Source organism: Salmo salar, chromosome ssa20 (genome assembly GCF_905237065.1).
Source record: "Salmo salar chromosome ssa20, Ssal_v3.1, whole genome shotgun sequence".
Taxonomy (NCBI): Eukaryota; Metazoa; Chordata; class Actinopteri; order Salmoniformes; family Salmonidae; genus Salmo; species Salmo salar.
In genome coordinates, this window is record NC_059461.1 from 58457246 (window position 1) to 58475393 (window position 18148).

At 41.9% G+C, this 18148-nt stretch overlaps 1 protein-coding gene across 1 annotated transcript in view; it reads left to right on the forward strand.

The window, feature by feature from the left end:
- LOC106580937 (alpha-2-macroglobulin) overlaps nucleotides 1-10847 on the forward strand; it is a 42143-nt gene extending 31296 nt beyond the window's left edge. Inside the window, exons 30-36 of the mRNA XM_045703673.1 lie at nucleotides 87-302; nucleotides 510-628; nucleotides 1586-1676; nucleotides 1918-1986; nucleotides 2193-2298; nucleotides 2710-2751; nucleotides 7631-10847. Of these exons, the coding sequence (XP_045559629.1) occupies nucleotides 87-302; nucleotides 510-628; nucleotides 1586-1676; nucleotides 1918-1986; nucleotides 2193-2298; nucleotides 2710-2751; nucleotides 7631-7758 (771 nt within the window). The 3' untranslated portion in view covers nucleotides 7759-10847. The remainder of the gene's footprint in view (nucleotides 1-86; nucleotides 303-509; nucleotides 629-1585; nucleotides 1677-1917; nucleotides 1987-2192; nucleotides 2299-2709; nucleotides 2752-7630) is intronic.
- Nucleotides 10848-18148: the final 7301 nt, after the last annotated feature.

Consider the following 18148-nt stretch of genomic DNA (forward strand, 5'->3'; position numbering starts at 1 on the left):
TATTGATTCTCTCCATCTATACCCAAGCTATAGTCATCCAGATTTGTTTTTACAACAGTATCTCCCTCTTCTTCCCCTGTCACCAGGACACAGTGGTAGCACTGCAGGCCCTGGCCAAGTACGGTGCTGCCACCTTCAGTCCAGAGGGCGCCAGTGTAGTCAGTGTGAGCTCAGCCGGAGGCCTGAATATGGAGTTCACTGTGAATCAGAACAACAGGCTTCTCTATCAGGAGGAGCAGCTGAAGGAGGTCCCTGGGGACTACAACATCAAGGCACAGGGCAAGAGCTGCGTGTTTGTGCAGGTCAGGCTCCAGTCATTTGCCCTTTGCTGCCTCTCTACATGCAGTACTGAGTGTCTGGTTTGTGTTCAGTAGGGCACACTGTGTTGCACAAAAACTAACGTTTCAACCCTAGAGTGTCAGCATTAACGGAAATGCATGTGTACTGTACATTGAAATGTGGATGTTGATTTCATGCATCTCATGGTATTGTCTCTGTTTTCTTTTCAGATCGGCATGCATTACAATATTCCCCCTCCTCCTGATTTCTCTGCTTTTAACATCTCAACAGAGACGCTGGGGAAATGCAACGGCATCAAGAAATCTCTGATTGTGTCTGTGGATGTAAGGTACAGTTGTATTCTTTTTAACTTTGGCCTTCCCTGTGGCTCAGTTGGTAGAGCATGGTGTGTGCAACGCCAGCATGGTGTGTGCAACGCCAGCATGGTGTGTGCAACGCCAGGGTTGTGGGTTTGATTCCCACGGGGGGCCAGTACAAAAATAAGAAATTATGAAATGTATGCATTCACTACTGTAAGTCGCTCTGGATAAGAGCGTCTACTAAATGACTAAAATGTAAATGTAAATAGCATCTAACTGATTCTGGTAGGACAAGTGAAAAAAGTGACTGAACCACCAGTGTGTAGATGTCAATATCTCTTTAAAGCTTTTTGGGCAACCCAACCAAAATCACATAGAAATGTGAGTTATAGATCTGTCATTCTCATTGACAGCAAGTCTAAGAAGCGGTAGATCTGTTTTTATGTGCGCTATTTTTATGCTTCCCATTCTTACATTTAGGTTTTGCATCTTTTACTTTCAGTTTTGTATCCCAGCTTCAAACAGCAGAAAATACAATATTTGTTGTTATTGAAAATATATTTCAGAGGTTTAGATGGTACAATGATTCTCTACACCATAGAGCCCCACAGTGGAGGTGTCATAATACCCAGAAAACCTAGCGGTCAAGCAGGGAAATGGTTCAGGTCGTTTTTTTAATAATTTATTTTAGAAACACTTAAAAACACATTTTTGGGGGATAAATATTTATCCTGTATTTATCCCCCCAAAAAGTGTTTCTAAAATAAATGATTAAAAAAAACGACCTGAACCATTTCCCTGTTTTGACCTGTAGGTTTTATGGGTATTATGACTCATACTGTGGTACTCCTTGTTTTGTCACATAAACATAAATTAGGCAAACTAGTAGAATTGTAGCAACCAGGAAATGGCGCGATTTCTGCATATTTGCAACTTTTTAAGGTAATACAGTATCTTACCTTCATCTGACCCGGTTTGACTGACAGGTACAACGGTCGGCGAGAGGAGACCAACATGGTGATCGTCAATGTCAAGCTTCTCTCTGGCTTCGTCCTGGACAAGTCCTCCCTCAGGCCTGTGAGTCAATAAGAGAACCTTAGTTGAGGGGAACGCATATACAGTTTAATCAGGGCCAGGAGTTTTACCAGGTTGGGGAACACTCCTGGCCCTAAGTATAATCCCCTCCAGGATTAGTTAATGTATATTAATGATAATGGCGTCTGTTCTAATTGTAAGTATTGTCAATGTCAGAAGTTGTCCTTTGGACTAATCAGTTCTACTGTCTATGACAATGATAACCTGTGTTCTGTTCTTCCAGTTGAAAAATGACCCCACTGTCAAACGAGTTGACCTGGAGGAAGGACATGTCATAATCTACATAGATGGGGTAGGAACATGAATAATGAACGTTGCGTCTAAACAGGTTGCTGTCTATCGGTTACAGAAAACCTGGTCTCATTTGCATCCACACACTGGATTTAACTTGAACAGTAACATCAAAGTAATACCGTAGTGGATGTTTTCTACAGGAACACTATATGAATCAATAACATTGAACGGCAGTGTCAAATGTATTATTCCCTTTTCTTCCAGCTTAAGCAGAAGCAAACTAAGACGTACAGCCTGGCCATAGAGGAGGATGTGCCTGTGAGGAATCTGAAACCAGCTGTGGTGAAAGTGTATGACTACTACCAGACAAGTAAGAATTCCATCTAACACAGACAGTAAAAACGTGTTCTCATGCCCCGAAAACATTGTTCCCCATAGGCTATATTAGTCCCAGATATATTAGACCTTTGAAAAAGAGCACCATGAATTGAAAATAACAACATATACAGTAGTTGTTTGTATGTTGCATTTTTTTGTCTATTAATGGAGACTACATGTTTCTATTAACCAGTTTCCAAACAACCCATTTCTCTCTGGTGGCACTGGCTACCTGTCTGGGTTACATACATATCTCTTATTCCCTAAGAAGGAAACAAGACATCACCAGTGGGCCCATTAGTTCACCCCTGAAGTGGGAGTTTAATGACGTTGACTGACTGAAAGGGAAGTAAAGTTAGCATTAGAAAGAAACTGACCTCTGCATTATCTGTTTGGTTCTCAGGTGATGAAGCTGTGAGTGAATACAGCTCCCCATGTGCAGAGAGTAAGTACATAACAACCTTTCTATAACCAAACCTACATGTCTCATACAGATTTGCACCTCACAGGCAAAACATTTTAGTGGCCCCCGTCTTGATGACGGAGATACGTATTTTAGTTGTAAAGCTAATTTCCTGCAATTCTACACATTTGTCATGGGGAGTAAAGAAAATGTTGCAGTTTTAAAGTAAGCTTTCTACACATTTTGCCAAGAGGCGGAGAGAAGCTTAGCAATTTTATAACAAATTCCATGCAATTCTACTCATTTTGCCTTGGGGCAGAGAGAAAAAATGTGTAGTTTTACAGCTAAATTCCTATAATTTTAAACATTTTGCCAAGACTTATGCCATCTTAATGATATGAGAGTTACTAAAAAAATCAATGAGGGGGCTCCAATCTAAAAATCGTTAGCTAACATGGCTGATTTGGGTGACTCAGTGTCTGCACAACCAAATTGCACCTTGTGTATTCTACAATTCTAAATTGTAACACAAAGTTGAGATCCCGACTGAGTGTGTGTGTACCGAAAATTAGGCACCCCCCTTTTGCCCTCAGAACAGCCTCAATTCGTCAGGAAATGGACTCTACAAGGTGTTGAAAGCATTCCACAAGGATGTTGGCCCATGTTGATTCCAAAGCTTCCCACAGTTGTCAAGTTGGCAGGATGTTCTTTGGGTGGGCCCCCTTCTGAAAGGGTTCTTTGACTGTCGCCAAAGGAGAACCCTTATTTGGTCATAAGCTTATATCGCTTATGCCTGGAGCCGGCCCTGTGAAGATGTGTATATGTTCACTGTTTTATAGAGTAAAATCCTAGGACAAGCAGCGAATGTTCTATTGATGTTTGACATTTTCACAGGTGATGAAATCAATGAAGTGTGACAGACAGAGAGCCAATCACAAGCTGACTGGACCCGTGCTCAACCAATTGCTTTCATACGTAGGAATGTTTTTTTTAGGCAGAGCTCATGAAACTTCTCAATTTATTTAGTTTGATGCTTATAGTTATAAATGTTGTTGTGATCGTGTAGCCTGTCTGAGTCCTTTACAATGATTATGTCAAGCTACCAGATCATTTGACGTTCTATTAAAGCTGAAATGCACCCTGAGTCTGAAAACAAGCCCATATACCTTGTGCACTTGTGGAGATCTTTGTAAGCAATAGTATATGGCAACAATTCCACATTGCGTATCAGAGAGCGATATGGAGCTACCACCTCTTTACCGATCATCTCAGATCTACACGAGCGTAGGATGTAGTGGAGGCTGGAACTTGGAATTCAGGGGAGGTTACTGTTCACATGCACTTGTGTATTGCTGCATCAAAACAGCAGTCTGACTCCCCTCTCCCTTCCCCATGCAAGTCTGTAGAGCAGCACGATTCTGCTCACATAACATTTAGACTAGGAGTATTATGACACATCAAGGCACAGAATGATTAGCATTATTATTACATATCCAGTACTGTTGTATGTGGTCTCATTGTGTAGTCCCTACACTTTTAGAAAAAAAGGGTTACGAAAGGGTTCTTTGTCGCTATAGGAGAACCCTTTTTGGTTCCAGGTAGAACCATCTGTGGAAAAGGCTTGTACCCTCAATCAAAAAGGGTTCTCCTATTGGCATTCAGCATAGTTGCTGGAATTGTGTTAAAGGACAATGTGTCAAGATATACCAGGGCCAGCACAGTACAGTGCGGGTTGGCACAACAGTGTGAAAAGGATTCTAAAAAGTAACAACTACCAACCCCAAGAGACAGACAACCATACATCCCCACAAGGTCACCATGGGGTCAGATGTATGAAAAGTAGTAGTACTATCAAAAAGGTTTTTCCAAGCAACCTGGAGACAGTCAGTCTGTACGTTTTTGCGCTAGAGCAGTGGTTCCCAAACATTGTATAGTCCCTTTCCCCTTCAAACATTCAACCTTCAGTTGCGTAACCCCTTCAGCACCAGGGTCAGCGCACTCTCAAATGTTTTATTTAATAAAAAAATTGCCATCATTGTAAGCCTGCCACACATACACACACACTATACGATACATTTATTAAACATAAGAATGTGTGTGAGTTTGTCACAACCCCGCTCGTGGGAAGTGACAAAGAGCTCTTATAGGACCAGGGCACAAATAATCAATAATTTTGCTCTTTATTTAACCATCTTACATATAAAACCTTATTTGTTCATCGACAATTGTGAATAACTCACCACAGGTTAACGAGAAGGATATGCTTGAAAGGATGCACATAACTCTGCAATCTTGGGTTGTATTGGAGAGAATCTGTCTTAAATCATTTTCCACACCCAGTCTGTGCCTGTATTTAGTTTTAATGCTAGTGAGGGCCGAGAATCCACTCTCACATAGATACGTGGTTGCAAAGGGCATCAGTGTCTTAACAGCGCGATTTGCCAAGGCAAGAAACTCTTGAACGCAGCCCAATCCAGAAATCTGGCAGTGGCCTTTGATTAAATTCAGTTTTCACAGAACCGCTTGTTGCAATTTTGATGAGGCTCCCTTGTTCAGATATCAGTATGTGGACTGGAGGCAGGGCATGAAAGGGATAACGAATCCAGTTGTTTGTGACATCCATTTCGGGAAAATACCTGCTTAATTGTGCACCCAACTCACTCAGGTTCTTCGCTCGATCACATTTGACATTGTCCGTAAGCTTGAGTTCATTTGCACACAAAAAATCATACATTGATGGAAAAACCTGTGTGTTGTCCTTGTTAATGCAGACAGAAAAGAGCTCCAACTTCTTAATCCTAGCCTCAATTTTGTCCCGCACATTGAATATAGATGCGGAGAGTCCCTGTAATCCTAGATCCAGATCATTCAGGCGAGAAGAAACATCACCCATATAAGCCAGTCGTGTGAGCAAGCGGTCAGACAGGTGAAAATTATGGTCAGTCAAGAAAACTTTAAGCTCGTCTCTCAATGTAAAAAAACATGTCAATACTTTGCCCCTTGAAAACCAGCTCACTTCTGTATGTTGTAAAAGCGTTACATGGTCGCTGCCCATATCATTGCATAGTGCAGAAAATACATGAGTTCAGGGGCCTTGCTTTAAAAAGTTAACCATTTTCACTGATGTGTCCAAAATGTCTTTCAAGCAGTCAGGCATTCCTTTGGCAGGAAGAGCCTCTCGGTGGATGCTGCAGTGTACCCAAGTGGCGTCGAGAGCAACTGCTTGCACACGCGTTACCACTCCACTACGTCTCCCTGTCATGGCTTTTGCGCCATCAGTACAGATACCAACACATCTTGACCACCAAAGTCCATTTGATGTCACAAAACTGTCCAGTACTTTAAAAATGTCCTCTCATGTTGTCCTGGTTTCCAGTGGTTTGCAGAAGAGGATGTCTTCCTTAATTGACCCCCCATAAACGTAACGGACATATACCAGGAGCTGTGCCAGGCCCGCCACATCTGTTGACTCATCCAGCTGTAACGCATAGAATTCACTGGCTTGTATGTGAAGCAGTAATTGTTTCAAAACATCTCCTGCCATGTCACTGATGCATTGTGAAACAGTGTTGTTTGATGAAGAGATTGTCTGTATAGTTGTTTTGACCTTTCCCCCCCAGCATTGTCCCAGGTATATACGCGGCAGCAGGAAAAATGAAGTCCTCCACAATAGAATAGGGCTTGCCTGTCCTAGCAACTCTGTAGGTAACCATATAAGACTCTTCTAGCCCCTTCTTATTAATGGTATCTGTTGCTTTTATACATGTCTTACTACTCGAATGTCGTCTTAATTCTCGCTCAAAAAACTCCCATGGCTTATTTTTCTAATTGGTATGTTTTGTTTCTAAATGTCTGCGCAAGAGTGAAGGTTTCATTGAGTTGTGAGATAGTACTTTTGCACATATAACACACTGTGGCTGAGGAAAGGCACTACTCCCAATATAAGTGAACCCCAAATCAATGTAGTTCTCATCATATTTGCGCCTCTTCGATGGTCCAACATCCCTGTCTGTTCGGTGCTTTCACGGGTAAGGAGGCAGTAGCTCTTCAGCTGCATCAGATTCAGAACTGTCAGTGTCCATGCTAGCTGGGCTAACAACAAATGTAGAATTACTGATGCTAGCATCGGATGTGCTCGTGGAAGCAGAACAACTTGTGTTGTAGAGAGGTGCAGGTGTAGTACTGCTGGTTGTAGCAGTACTACCAGTAGAGCTGGTATGTGTCTCTATGGACACTTTCTTTAACCATTTATCAATTTTCGAGCAAACGGAATGAGCAGCAGCTACGTTTGGCTACATACGGACCGTTAGTGGAATTCCCGCGATAGAGTAACAGTTAATGTGATTGGATGTTAATTATTTGACTAGGCTACCTGCATTTGACATGTTATTTCGCAGAATACTAGATGGTTTATTTTTTATTTTTGACAGTGAAACGAGGCTACTCAGGCGAGGAAAAAAACTCACCCAAATGTATGTTGGAAAATATAAATGTACTGTTTGAAAATGTGAAGATTTGTTTTTTTGTATAAAAAAAACAAATACTTTTTTTTTTTTTTTATGTGAATCACATTTTTATTTTGCGTACCCCTGACGGCATTGCGCGTACCCCAGTTTGGGAAAATCTGCGCTAGAGCAGCGGAAGGCAAATAATAATGACTAGAAAAGTACAGATAACTGGCAAAATAATGGAAACACTTGATTTAAATGAGGGATACAAAGTATATGTTGAAAGCAGGTGCTTCCACACAGGTGTGGTTCCTTAGTTAATTAAGCAATGCCATCATGCTTAGAGTCATGTATAAAAATGCTGGGCAGGCCATTATTTTCACCATTGTTTTGTCTAAGATGGCTATGCCCCCATAGGATGTGTTACGTTCCCCAGTTTCTGTGTTGTGGGTATTTATGTGTATGTATTTCAGGAAATGGCTTCCTGGATTCCCCCAAGCAGCTGATTGGTCAGCCCCATGGCAGATTGGAGCTGACCGCGCCCTCTCGTCAGTGGATACAGCTGTATCCCATTACAGACTCCTTCTCCAGCTGTATATAAGCCAGTGTTCCTTTGCTCAGAGAGAGAGCTGATGATTATGTTCTGTGTTGATCGTTGCTAAGAGAGAGTGTCTATGATGTCCTATGTTAGTTGTTGCTCAGCCAGTTTTTGTAAAGTATTTTGTAATCGGTCCTGCTGAGGTATGTTTTTGTCACAAGGACTGTGTTTTGATTATTGAAATTGTTCAAGTTAGGTTAATATTATTCTGTTTTTGTTCCCGAAGGGGAAGGCACCTAGGGAGTGCTTAGCCAAGAGGCCTGCGGGCATACACAACCCGTAGTATTTACTGTCTATGCACACTAGGTAAGACCTGGACGGACCACCCCGTGTCTTGGTTAGCGCACCAGGTGGTGTTAGTTAGGTAAGTAGTGGGTAGGCAGGTAAGGTAGGAGAGGGGGCTTTGACTTTGACTTTGTTTGCTTTTGTTCTGCCCAGCTACTTCTCCCCAAATTTACCGTGTGAAGGAATAAATTCCCAGTAAAGGTGAAGTCTCAGTCGTCCTTACCCGCATCTACAGTCCCATTCATCTTTCACTCCACGGTGAGTTGAGTTGTAGCAGGGTGTTGCGTAACAGGATGACAATGCCACAGGGCACGAGTGGTCACAATGGTTTGGTGAGCATGAAAATGATGTAGCTATATGCCATGTCTGTCTCAGTCACCAGATCTCAACCCAATTGAACACTTGTGAGAGATTTTGGACCGGTGCCTGAGAAAGTGCTTTCCACCACCATAAGAATTATTTTTTTTATGGTGGCATTTCTCATGGAATAATTGTGTCCCATCCCTCCAATAGAGTTCCAGACACTTGTAGAATCTATGCCAAGGTGCTTTGAAGGTGTTCTGGCTTGTGGGTGGCCAAATGCCTTATAGAGACACTTTGTTGGTTTTTTTCCTTTATTTTGGCAGTTACCTGTACATTTCCAAAGAAAGTGTCTTAAAGTACTTATGGTTGTGAAATATGTTATAGAAGTGATAGTGACTGCAATATTTGATGGTAGTGACTGGTTATAGTTGAAAAAGTAGGTAGATGGGAGGATTGATTGATTAGGATTGCTTGAACATTTGAAAGTTGGTTTGATGTCTTGTTTGACTGGTTCAAGAGTTTTTACTATTGTTGCTGTGTTTATTATAAACAAATTGATGCTAATTAGGGTTTCAAGCAGCAAAGCTGGATGAAACCCAATTGTATTTATTGACGTTCATTATTAGGATTATTTTCCCATTTTAGGAGAGCTATAGCTCTGAAATGATAACTACAGAGACCAAACTTGTTGGGATGGTGTAAAATTTTGCACGAATACCTCTAGTTACACATTGTGCAACTTGGCCAAGTGGTGGCGATATGAAAACAATTTTCTAAGCCATCTCTTAATTTGACCTAATGTCTCGGGATTTGGTACAGAGGTTCTTTTCTACCTAAGGAACAAATTTGCCTCTAGGACCGACGATGTCACCCTACTGGATCATCTGCCATTTGTAAAATGGTGTAAATTATTAAACATCTCAGACAACGCTTAATCAGTTTCTCTGAAACTTGGTGTACAGTATCTACAGACCAAGATCTTTAAATCCATTACAAATTAAGTTATCTTAAACGTCATGGCCGCTGTGAGCCAATGACGTTGAGTCAGTTTGGGCATGACAATTCAAGTTGTTCTTGGAGACCATGCCTCTCAATACTCTACAATGTTTCCTGAAGTGTATAACTTGGTGTGAGTACCAGCTATGAAGTCGAGTCCGAAACCATTTAGATCCAGACCAAGACTTCCGAAACCCAGACCAAGGACCAGTGTATCATGACCAGACCAAGACCAGTTTAAATGGGGAAAACAAGATCCAGGAGAGTAAACTTGAGTATAGTACAGTCCAGTGGGTAGCAGGTAGCCTAGCGGTTACAGTATTGGGCCAGTAACCGAAAGGTCACTGGTTCAAATACCTGAGCTGAAAAGGTGAATTTTTTTTGATTTTGCCCTTGAGCAAGGCACTGAACTCGAATTTGCTCTAGGGGTGCCGTACTATGACTGAGCCTGTAAAACAACACATTTCACTGCACCTGTCCGGTGTGCGACGATACATTATTTTGTTGTTGTACATTAAGGTAGAGTATAATACAGTTCAGTACATTACAGTTCAGTACATTACAGTAGAGTATAGGTTATGCCAACCCATGACACGGGTTCGTATCCCACCACTGCCTCTTTCAGATAGACATCCCTAGACAGTGAGGGGTTGTTGGTGTTGTGCCTGAACTGAAATTTGATGACTTGTAAAATAAATATTTGAGAATGCGAAAAGTGTTGGAAAGGGCAAAAAAGGTGGCAAATGGCAGCAAGGCAACAAGGGTGAAAAGGGAGGCAAGACTCAGCATATGCAAGCAACTTCATATCGACCACAGGGTGGCGCTATAACGACATGTTTATGTCACTAGCTCTGTTTGACTCAGTGATATGAGTCTAAATTACCTGTAAAGTATGGTTCAGTTTGACCTAATGGTGGCGCTGTTCAAAGTGAAAAGCATTCATGCGAGCTCATTGGCTCATAGAGGCCATATTGTTTGAGCTAGAGTGCTGGCAAACATTGAGTTAGAAGATATGGGAACATTTGACATATAGCAAATTTGGGTCAAATCGGTCCAGCGGTTCTGGAGATGAAGACTTATAAGTTGTCCAAAATACATAAAGCATTACATGATCTTTACTTTTCAATGTTGAGAAAAATGTAATGCTAAGATGTTAGGTGGTCAAGTAAAGACTGGTTGAGCAGCTCAGGTAGATTGTACAGTATGGACAAAAACAAATGTTGCCATTTACTAGTTTCACAGCTCCAGGCAAGAACACATTCTTGACCAGGTATTGACATCGCATTACCAGTTTTACCGCTCTATTCAAGTGCACACTCTAAACCAGGTATGGAGGTTGCATTATCAGTTTCACACTGTTTACTTCAGATACATCTTACTGGATTTTATCAAGTAAAACTTTGAGATAATTCAGTGAAAACACTACTGTAATCGGACAGATTATAATGTATTACTGTGCAGCAAACATTCTTCTTAGCAAACACTATTAAAGTAAATGTGGATATTGATTTTGCCACTTCAGCATACTTTTGTGACACGGTCGATGCCACGCAGGTCTACAGGCCAGAAGGTTGAGGATTCATCTACCACCACAGACGAGCTCACTTTCCCTGCCTGTTTCAGTACACTATGATCACAGCCGGCTCCAGACAATGATCAGCTAGGGGGAAATCTGATTTTCTAAATGTTGATGCCATTTTTATAATTATATAAAATATATGCAACAAACTTTCCAATATGCAACGAACAGGTTTCTGTGCAAATTCACCACACAAGTTCCAGTGTGGCCAACTCCTCAGTAAGGAAAGTAGCTATTGGCTGTCCTAAAAGTCGCTAGAAGTCGCTAAATGATGTCATCACCTAATTTGCATAATTGGCCATGTGCATGTAATTGTGATGGACGTTGTAGGAGAGAGGAATAACGTCGTGGGAGAGACAAAGTGAGTAAAAAACACCCTAAATATGTTTAGAACTACAAATGAACTTCTGTCGATTTTCTTTCTTTTTTTATGTCACAATTCCAACCCTCCTCCTTGGGACTGTCAAAAGTGACCCAAAAGAGACACTGGCGGAGTTACTTATTTTTTATTTTTGTATTTAATTATTTTTTTAATTTTTTTTAATTTTCTTAATTTGGTTTGGTTTTTAACCTTATGGTCCACTTAGGAGCCTACAACAAGTCACAGTAAAACATGAACATTTTTAACCATAACATTTTTTTGAATACAATCTAAATTGACCAAAAAGTGACAATAGAAAAAACTGTCAATGGCAATGTGAGAGAATTATGGTAACTAGTCACTAGTGTTTTTTCCAGACCCCCCTCCACACACACACACAGGCTGTGCTGGCTCACAGAAAGAGTGGGTCATCGTCATTTTGGTCAAGGCTCTCTATAGCAGGTTCAGCAACTGAGGGAGCTGACTTAAATGAGTAAGCAGCTGATGTGCCAAAAAGCTGCAAAACTTTACCAGGCAGCTGGTGCCCATAGCAAGCCTCACCAGACAGCTTCAGTCCATATCGAATGTACAGGATGGAGTTAAGGGTCTGCAAGGATATCTGATTTCTAAGTTTGCTTTTTACCACTCATCTGGCTGAATACTCTCTCGACTTCAGCAGTCGAGTGTGGCAAGGACAACACAGACACAGCAGCCATGGCAAGTTCTTGAAATGGGTTGATATCAGCTGCATCCCTGAACTTCCAAATATCACTCCAGAAGCCGTGTGCTTTTTGTCTCATGCCATTTACTAAGATGGATGGCATGCCATTGCTGGACAATCTTGTCTATCTCTGCAGGGGAGCAGCCAAGGAGCTTGGCAATGTTTTTATATTTCTCCAGGGCTCTTATTGTGCTTTAGAGTTTCCTCCACATTGAAAACGAACAGGTACTGCAACGCTTCGATGTTGTCCGGCAGTCTCACCCTCAACTCATTAGTGAGGGAGATGGTGACGGCTCTACACACCACTTTCGGACATTGTTTTCATCCTCAGGTGCAAGGTGGAGCTCAGCTACCTTTGACTCAAAAAGGTAACCAAGGTACGGTTTGGGACTGATGTATCCATCTATTGGCCCTTTGAGTACATCAACATTTGCCAGTGGATTCAGCACCCTGCTGAAGGATCATTGTACATGGAGTATAAAACCTCAGCAGTGTTCACTGGACTTGGTGACTGTGAAATGCAGCCTAAGCTCCTCCCACTGGTCCAAAATGTGTGAAACCGCGGGTTCAATGGAGAGCCAACGTGTGGCACACACCTTGGTTATCTGTAAAGGTTTCTCCACACAGTTGGTCTCATATATGGCTGTGTAGGCCTCCCTGCGCTTTGGAGACACTGAAAACCAGTTATAAGTCTCTCGTACCAAGTACTCCACACTACGGGGGATGGTGTCATTGGAAGCATGACTTACAGCAAGCTGCAGAGAGTGGCACACACAGCGAATAAGAACCAGATATTTGAGGCCATACTCCTCCTTCAGCACTTTATGGACCCCATTGTTAATCCCCGTCATAATAGAGGCATTGTCAGTCCCTATCTCCAGGAGTTTCTCTTTTTTACGACAACACTTCTCAAGGAAAGCCACAACAGCACGGGCTATAGATTTGTCATCTCCTCCCTCCAACTCAACAAGCCCCAGTAATGTTGATACAATTGTCTGCTTGGTGTCACTAAAGTACCTTATCACAACCCCCAGGTACTTAGAAACACTTACATCCGTGGACTCATCGAGGAGGAGGCTGAAACGCTGGTCCCCCACATCTGCGACCAACCTTTTCAGAAAGTATGGTGCTAGATCACCATTAATCATTTCTGTGCACTTTGTCCTGTGCATTTTGAAGTGGGTAGCAGCAGTGGAGTCTGAGAAAGCAGCTCTACATGCTTCTCCAATGTGATCACATGCCAGCATGGAACAGTGTTCAGCGATAGCTAATGCCATGGTGGCCTCAGCCTTTTTTGCAGAGTCAATTTTTTGAACCATAAATGGCAGCTTGTTTTGGGTGGAACTGTTATAAGGCTTTGTCTTTTGAGTGTTTTTGATTTGTCATGTGTTTTTTTACATCACTAAGTTTGGCGTAGAAATCAACCTTACAATACAGGCAGTATGCCCGTGTATCCGCTCCAATAAACGGCTTCAAACAGCCTTTGAATTCAGGGTTTGATTCCCACTCCTTTCTGTATTTTTGAGTGTATCGTTTAGACTGAGACATGATGAGCTAGCCAGCTAGATGTTTAGCTTATGTCACAGAGAGGCGCACACACAGTGGACAAGGTGAGTAAGTGACTGAGGCTGTGTGAGTCATGTGCAGTGATTTATTTTTGTGCAGTGATTTATTTTAGGCAAAGAACATTTTACATTTACATCCCGCCCTGAAGCCAGGGCGGGATCAGCCAGCGGCGCCTTCCCAAATGCGCAATTAATTTGCAGTCTGGACGCGGAGGGGTGAACCGCTCCTGCTCTGACTGCAGCTGGGAGGGACTGCTGCGCGAGGACTGGGCCGCCTGTGAGTGCTTTGGGACGGGGGTGGGGCCCACGGCAGCACCCGCTGCTCGTTGAGAAGAGTAAGAATGATACGCGCTTTCACATCAGAGTCTCCAATAACACCAGAAAAAGTTGCTAGATTTGTTGCTAGTCGATTTTTTTTTTGAAAATGTGTCGCTAGAGGGGTCTGAATACTCGCTAAATATAGCGACAAAGTCGCTAAATTGGCAACACTACACACAATAGACTGTCAATCTCGACAAACAGAAAATACATCCCTCCCTATCTTGTAGGCTTACACAACATCGAAGGCTTGGCAATCTTCCGAATGTCATTACACTTTGGTGTTTTGTAACAGATGTATGTCTATTTCCATTCCTCAATTGGCCACTGCACAGTTTGGATTGATTAGTTGATTTCAGTTGTTAGTTTAAAAAATATATACAGTACCAGTTAAAAGTTTGGACACACCTACTCATTCCAGGGTTTTTCTTTATTTGTACTATTTTCTATGTTGTGGAATAATAGTGAAGACATCAAAGCTATAAAATAACACATGAAATCATGTAGTAACCAAAAAAGTGTTAATCAAATCAAAATATATTTTGTATTTGGGATTCTTCAAAGTAGCCACCCTATGCCATGATGACAGCTTTGCACACTCTTGGCATTCTCTCAACCATCTTCACCTAGACTGCTTTTCCAACAGTCTGGAAGGAGTTCTCACATATGCTGAGCACTTGTTGGCTGTTTTTCCTTCGCTCTGTCGTCCAACTCATCCCAAACCATCTCATTTGGGTTGAGGTCGGGTGATTTGTGGAGGCCGGGTCATCTGATGCAGCACTCCATCACTCTCCTTTGTCAAATAGCCCTTACACAGCCTGGAGGTGTGTTGGGTCATTGTCCTGTTGAAAAACATGTCGTCCCACTAAGCGCAAACCAGATGGGATGGCGTATCGCTGCAGAATGCTGTGGTAGCCATGCTGGTTAAGTGTGCCTTGAATTCTAAATAAATCATTGACACTATCACCAGCAATGCACCATCACAACTCCTCCTCCATGCTTCATGGTGGGAACCACACATGCAGAGATCATCCATTCACCTACTCTGCATCTCACAAAGACATGCAGTTGGAACCAAAAATCTCAAATTTGGACTCATCAGACCAAAGGACAGATTTCCACCGGTCTAATGTCCAATCTTATTATTGCTGTCCTGTAGTAGTGGTCTCTTTCCAGCAATTCGACCATGAAGGACTGATTCACACAGTCTCCTCTGAACAGTTGGTGTTGAGATGTGTCTGTTACATGAACTCTGTTAAGCATTTATTTAGGCTGCAATCTGAGGTGCAGTTAACTCCAATGAATTTATCCTCTGCAGCAGAGGTAACTCTGGGTCTTCCTTTCCTGTGGCAGTCCTCATGAGAGCCAGATACATCATCGCGCTTGATGAATTTTGCAACTGCACTTGAAGAAACGTTCAATGTTCTTGAAATTTTCCAGATTGACTGACCTTCATATCTTAAAGTAATGATGGACTGTCTTTCTCGTTGCTTATTTGAGCTGTTCTTGCCATAATATGGACTTGGTCTTTTACCAAATAGGGCTATCTTTTGTATACCACCCCTACCTTGTCACAACACAACTGATTGGCTCAAACGCATTAACAAGGAAAGAAATTCCACAAATTAACTTTTAACAACGCACAGCTGTTAATTGAAATGTATTCCAGGCGACTAACTCATGAAGCTGGTTGAGAGAATGCCAGGAGTGTGCAAAGCTGTCATCCAGACAATCCCAAATATATGTTGACACTTTTTTTTGGTTACTACAGGATTCCATATGTGTTATTTCATAGTGTTTGTGAGTAGGTGTGTCCAAACTTTTGACTGGTACAGTATATTGATCCACTATGTTTACCTTTTTAGATTGGATGACAATATTTCGCTGTTGATATTGACATATTGCTGACACAATGGGAAATAAGTATGCTATTGGTGAGCTAATATGTTGTATTTTATAAGTCAATGCAGAAAGCTGCAGCCTGTGGTGGCTTTTTACATGGCTAATGGCTAAATTGACAGGTGGGCTAAATCGATAGAAGAAATGCCTGTGTAGCCTGGCTGACCTATCAGGTGTTCCCGCCTATATGTGTCTGTAAAAATAGCTTGAGGTGTTTTGGTCGTCATTCTGACCATCATATTAGTCAGGGGCTGTGCCTATTTGAGAACTTATGTGGAATTGGGAGGAAACGGAAGGTGGCTGCAGTGTTCCAAACAATTTCGAAGGGAGTGACAACGAGGGTGCATTTGGGTATAAATTTCACTGTTTGTGCAACTTTTCTGACCATCTCATCTGGATGAGGGAAGGGAGCATTTCGAAGTGCGGAGGAATACCAGCTGTGTACCAAAGCTATTGCCATGGCTCTCCACTTACTTTTCCTTGTATTGATCACCTCAGTGATTTTACAAACTGTGACATCGAGCACCTTCAAATCGTAAGTACACTACAAAACATTTGATGTAGATGGTGGTAGATTAAACACACGATCAGCAGTTTGTATTTACATGCCTTGCTGCATGCAACATAATTAATTATACTCCGTATTCTGCACACTATGCACGTCCACCTGAGCAATATAATTATTTTAGTTATAAACCTAATATGACATAATATAATCGTTTATATGTACTGATATAACTGAATGTCTGCTTGCATTTGTATCCATGTGTGAATATGTCAAAGGAATTTTCTATCCTAATGCTATAAATTAATGTTGGTAGAATCTCGTCACCGCCTCTGTCGCATACCAGTTTGCCACCGGCCTGTAAAGAACCCTCCGCAAGGGACCAGGTCTTTAATCTACGGATATTTCATCCACCCATGCACGGTTTCGGTGTCTCCCTGGACCGACAGAGGCAGATATTGAGATCTGGCTCGAAGCACCAGTTGTCAAAGGAATTTTCTATCCTAATGATAATAATTAACAATCAATAAGCCTTGACTAATCCCCAGGGTTTGTAAGACACTGGGTTAATAATTAGGCAAGGACTCAGCTTTCTGCAAAAGGTCTTGTACAGTTTATTCAGAGAACGTTCTGAGGTCCAAATAACAGATGTTCATTTTATCCTCTCTCTCCGCTTACGCACACACATCCACACCCAAAAGTAGATAACCTATGCACACACATACACACAGACAGTAGGTGAACAGTATCTCTTCCTTGACCTCCCACCACTGTTCCAGCACTGCCTGTTCCTTTCCCCATAGATTAGGAGAACCGTGAAGGCTCCTCCCGGTATCTCACACACCCATGTCTAGACTTGATGGGACTAACGTTCAGTACATTGACTTACAGTTTATTATCCATGCTACATAACTACTAATTCATAATGGATTATTGATTCATTTACCTTCATTAGATAATTCTCTTATCAGAATAATAATACAACAAAGATAGTGGTAAGGCCACAGGACCTCTGTATCTTTCTCTCTGTGCATGTGAGGCTTTTCATATGTTATGAGACATGCTGGCAATTAGAACTATAGATTTTTGGGTTGAAAATTCAAATAGAGTTAGCCCTTATGTGCACCTGAGAGATGTTGACAGAAACTGCCCCCCTATTGGTGTGCTTTCCTCCAATGTCTCTCTGTTTAATCATCCCTGAGACATGGTTGACAGACCATTAAGACAACTCATTGGTATCCACTCAAACACTCTCCAAAACAAAATCAATTGTGCCCTCAATTTCTCATTGGTTGGCCTCTCTGAGTGGGGCACATAGCCAGAGACGATTAAGATAATTGTGTCCCCATGTTTAAAACATCAGTAGGCTACAAAGGAACAAAAGAGCAGTTTGAGTACACTGCTACTTAAGTATTATTACCACAGCTGCATTCATGCTGACTCTTTCCCCTTTAAGGATTTACCTGGTGATGGTCAGCTCGGAAGTGGTAGGAGGGACCATAGAGAAACTTTGTGCTCAGGTCCACCAAGCCACAGAGCCTCTGTACGATTCTAGTATTATCTGCGACTTGTATCTTATGAACGTAAGCATTTTTTATTCTTGTTTCTCCAAATTCTTTGATGATAAAGAACACTCACTCTGGGGAAAATGTTGAGGTTTTTGAAATCATGTTTTTGTAGCCGAGCTAAGCTGACCTACAACAACCATTCTCAATCACCCTAGACGACAAAACTGGTTGTGCAACCCAAATGATCGATTTTTATCCGGTTCGGTCTAAATCAATCTTTTGGGGACTTCGAAGAGGAGGCTGAGATGGAGGAATATGAAACAGGTAGGAGAGAACTTTATCTTTAACTTAGA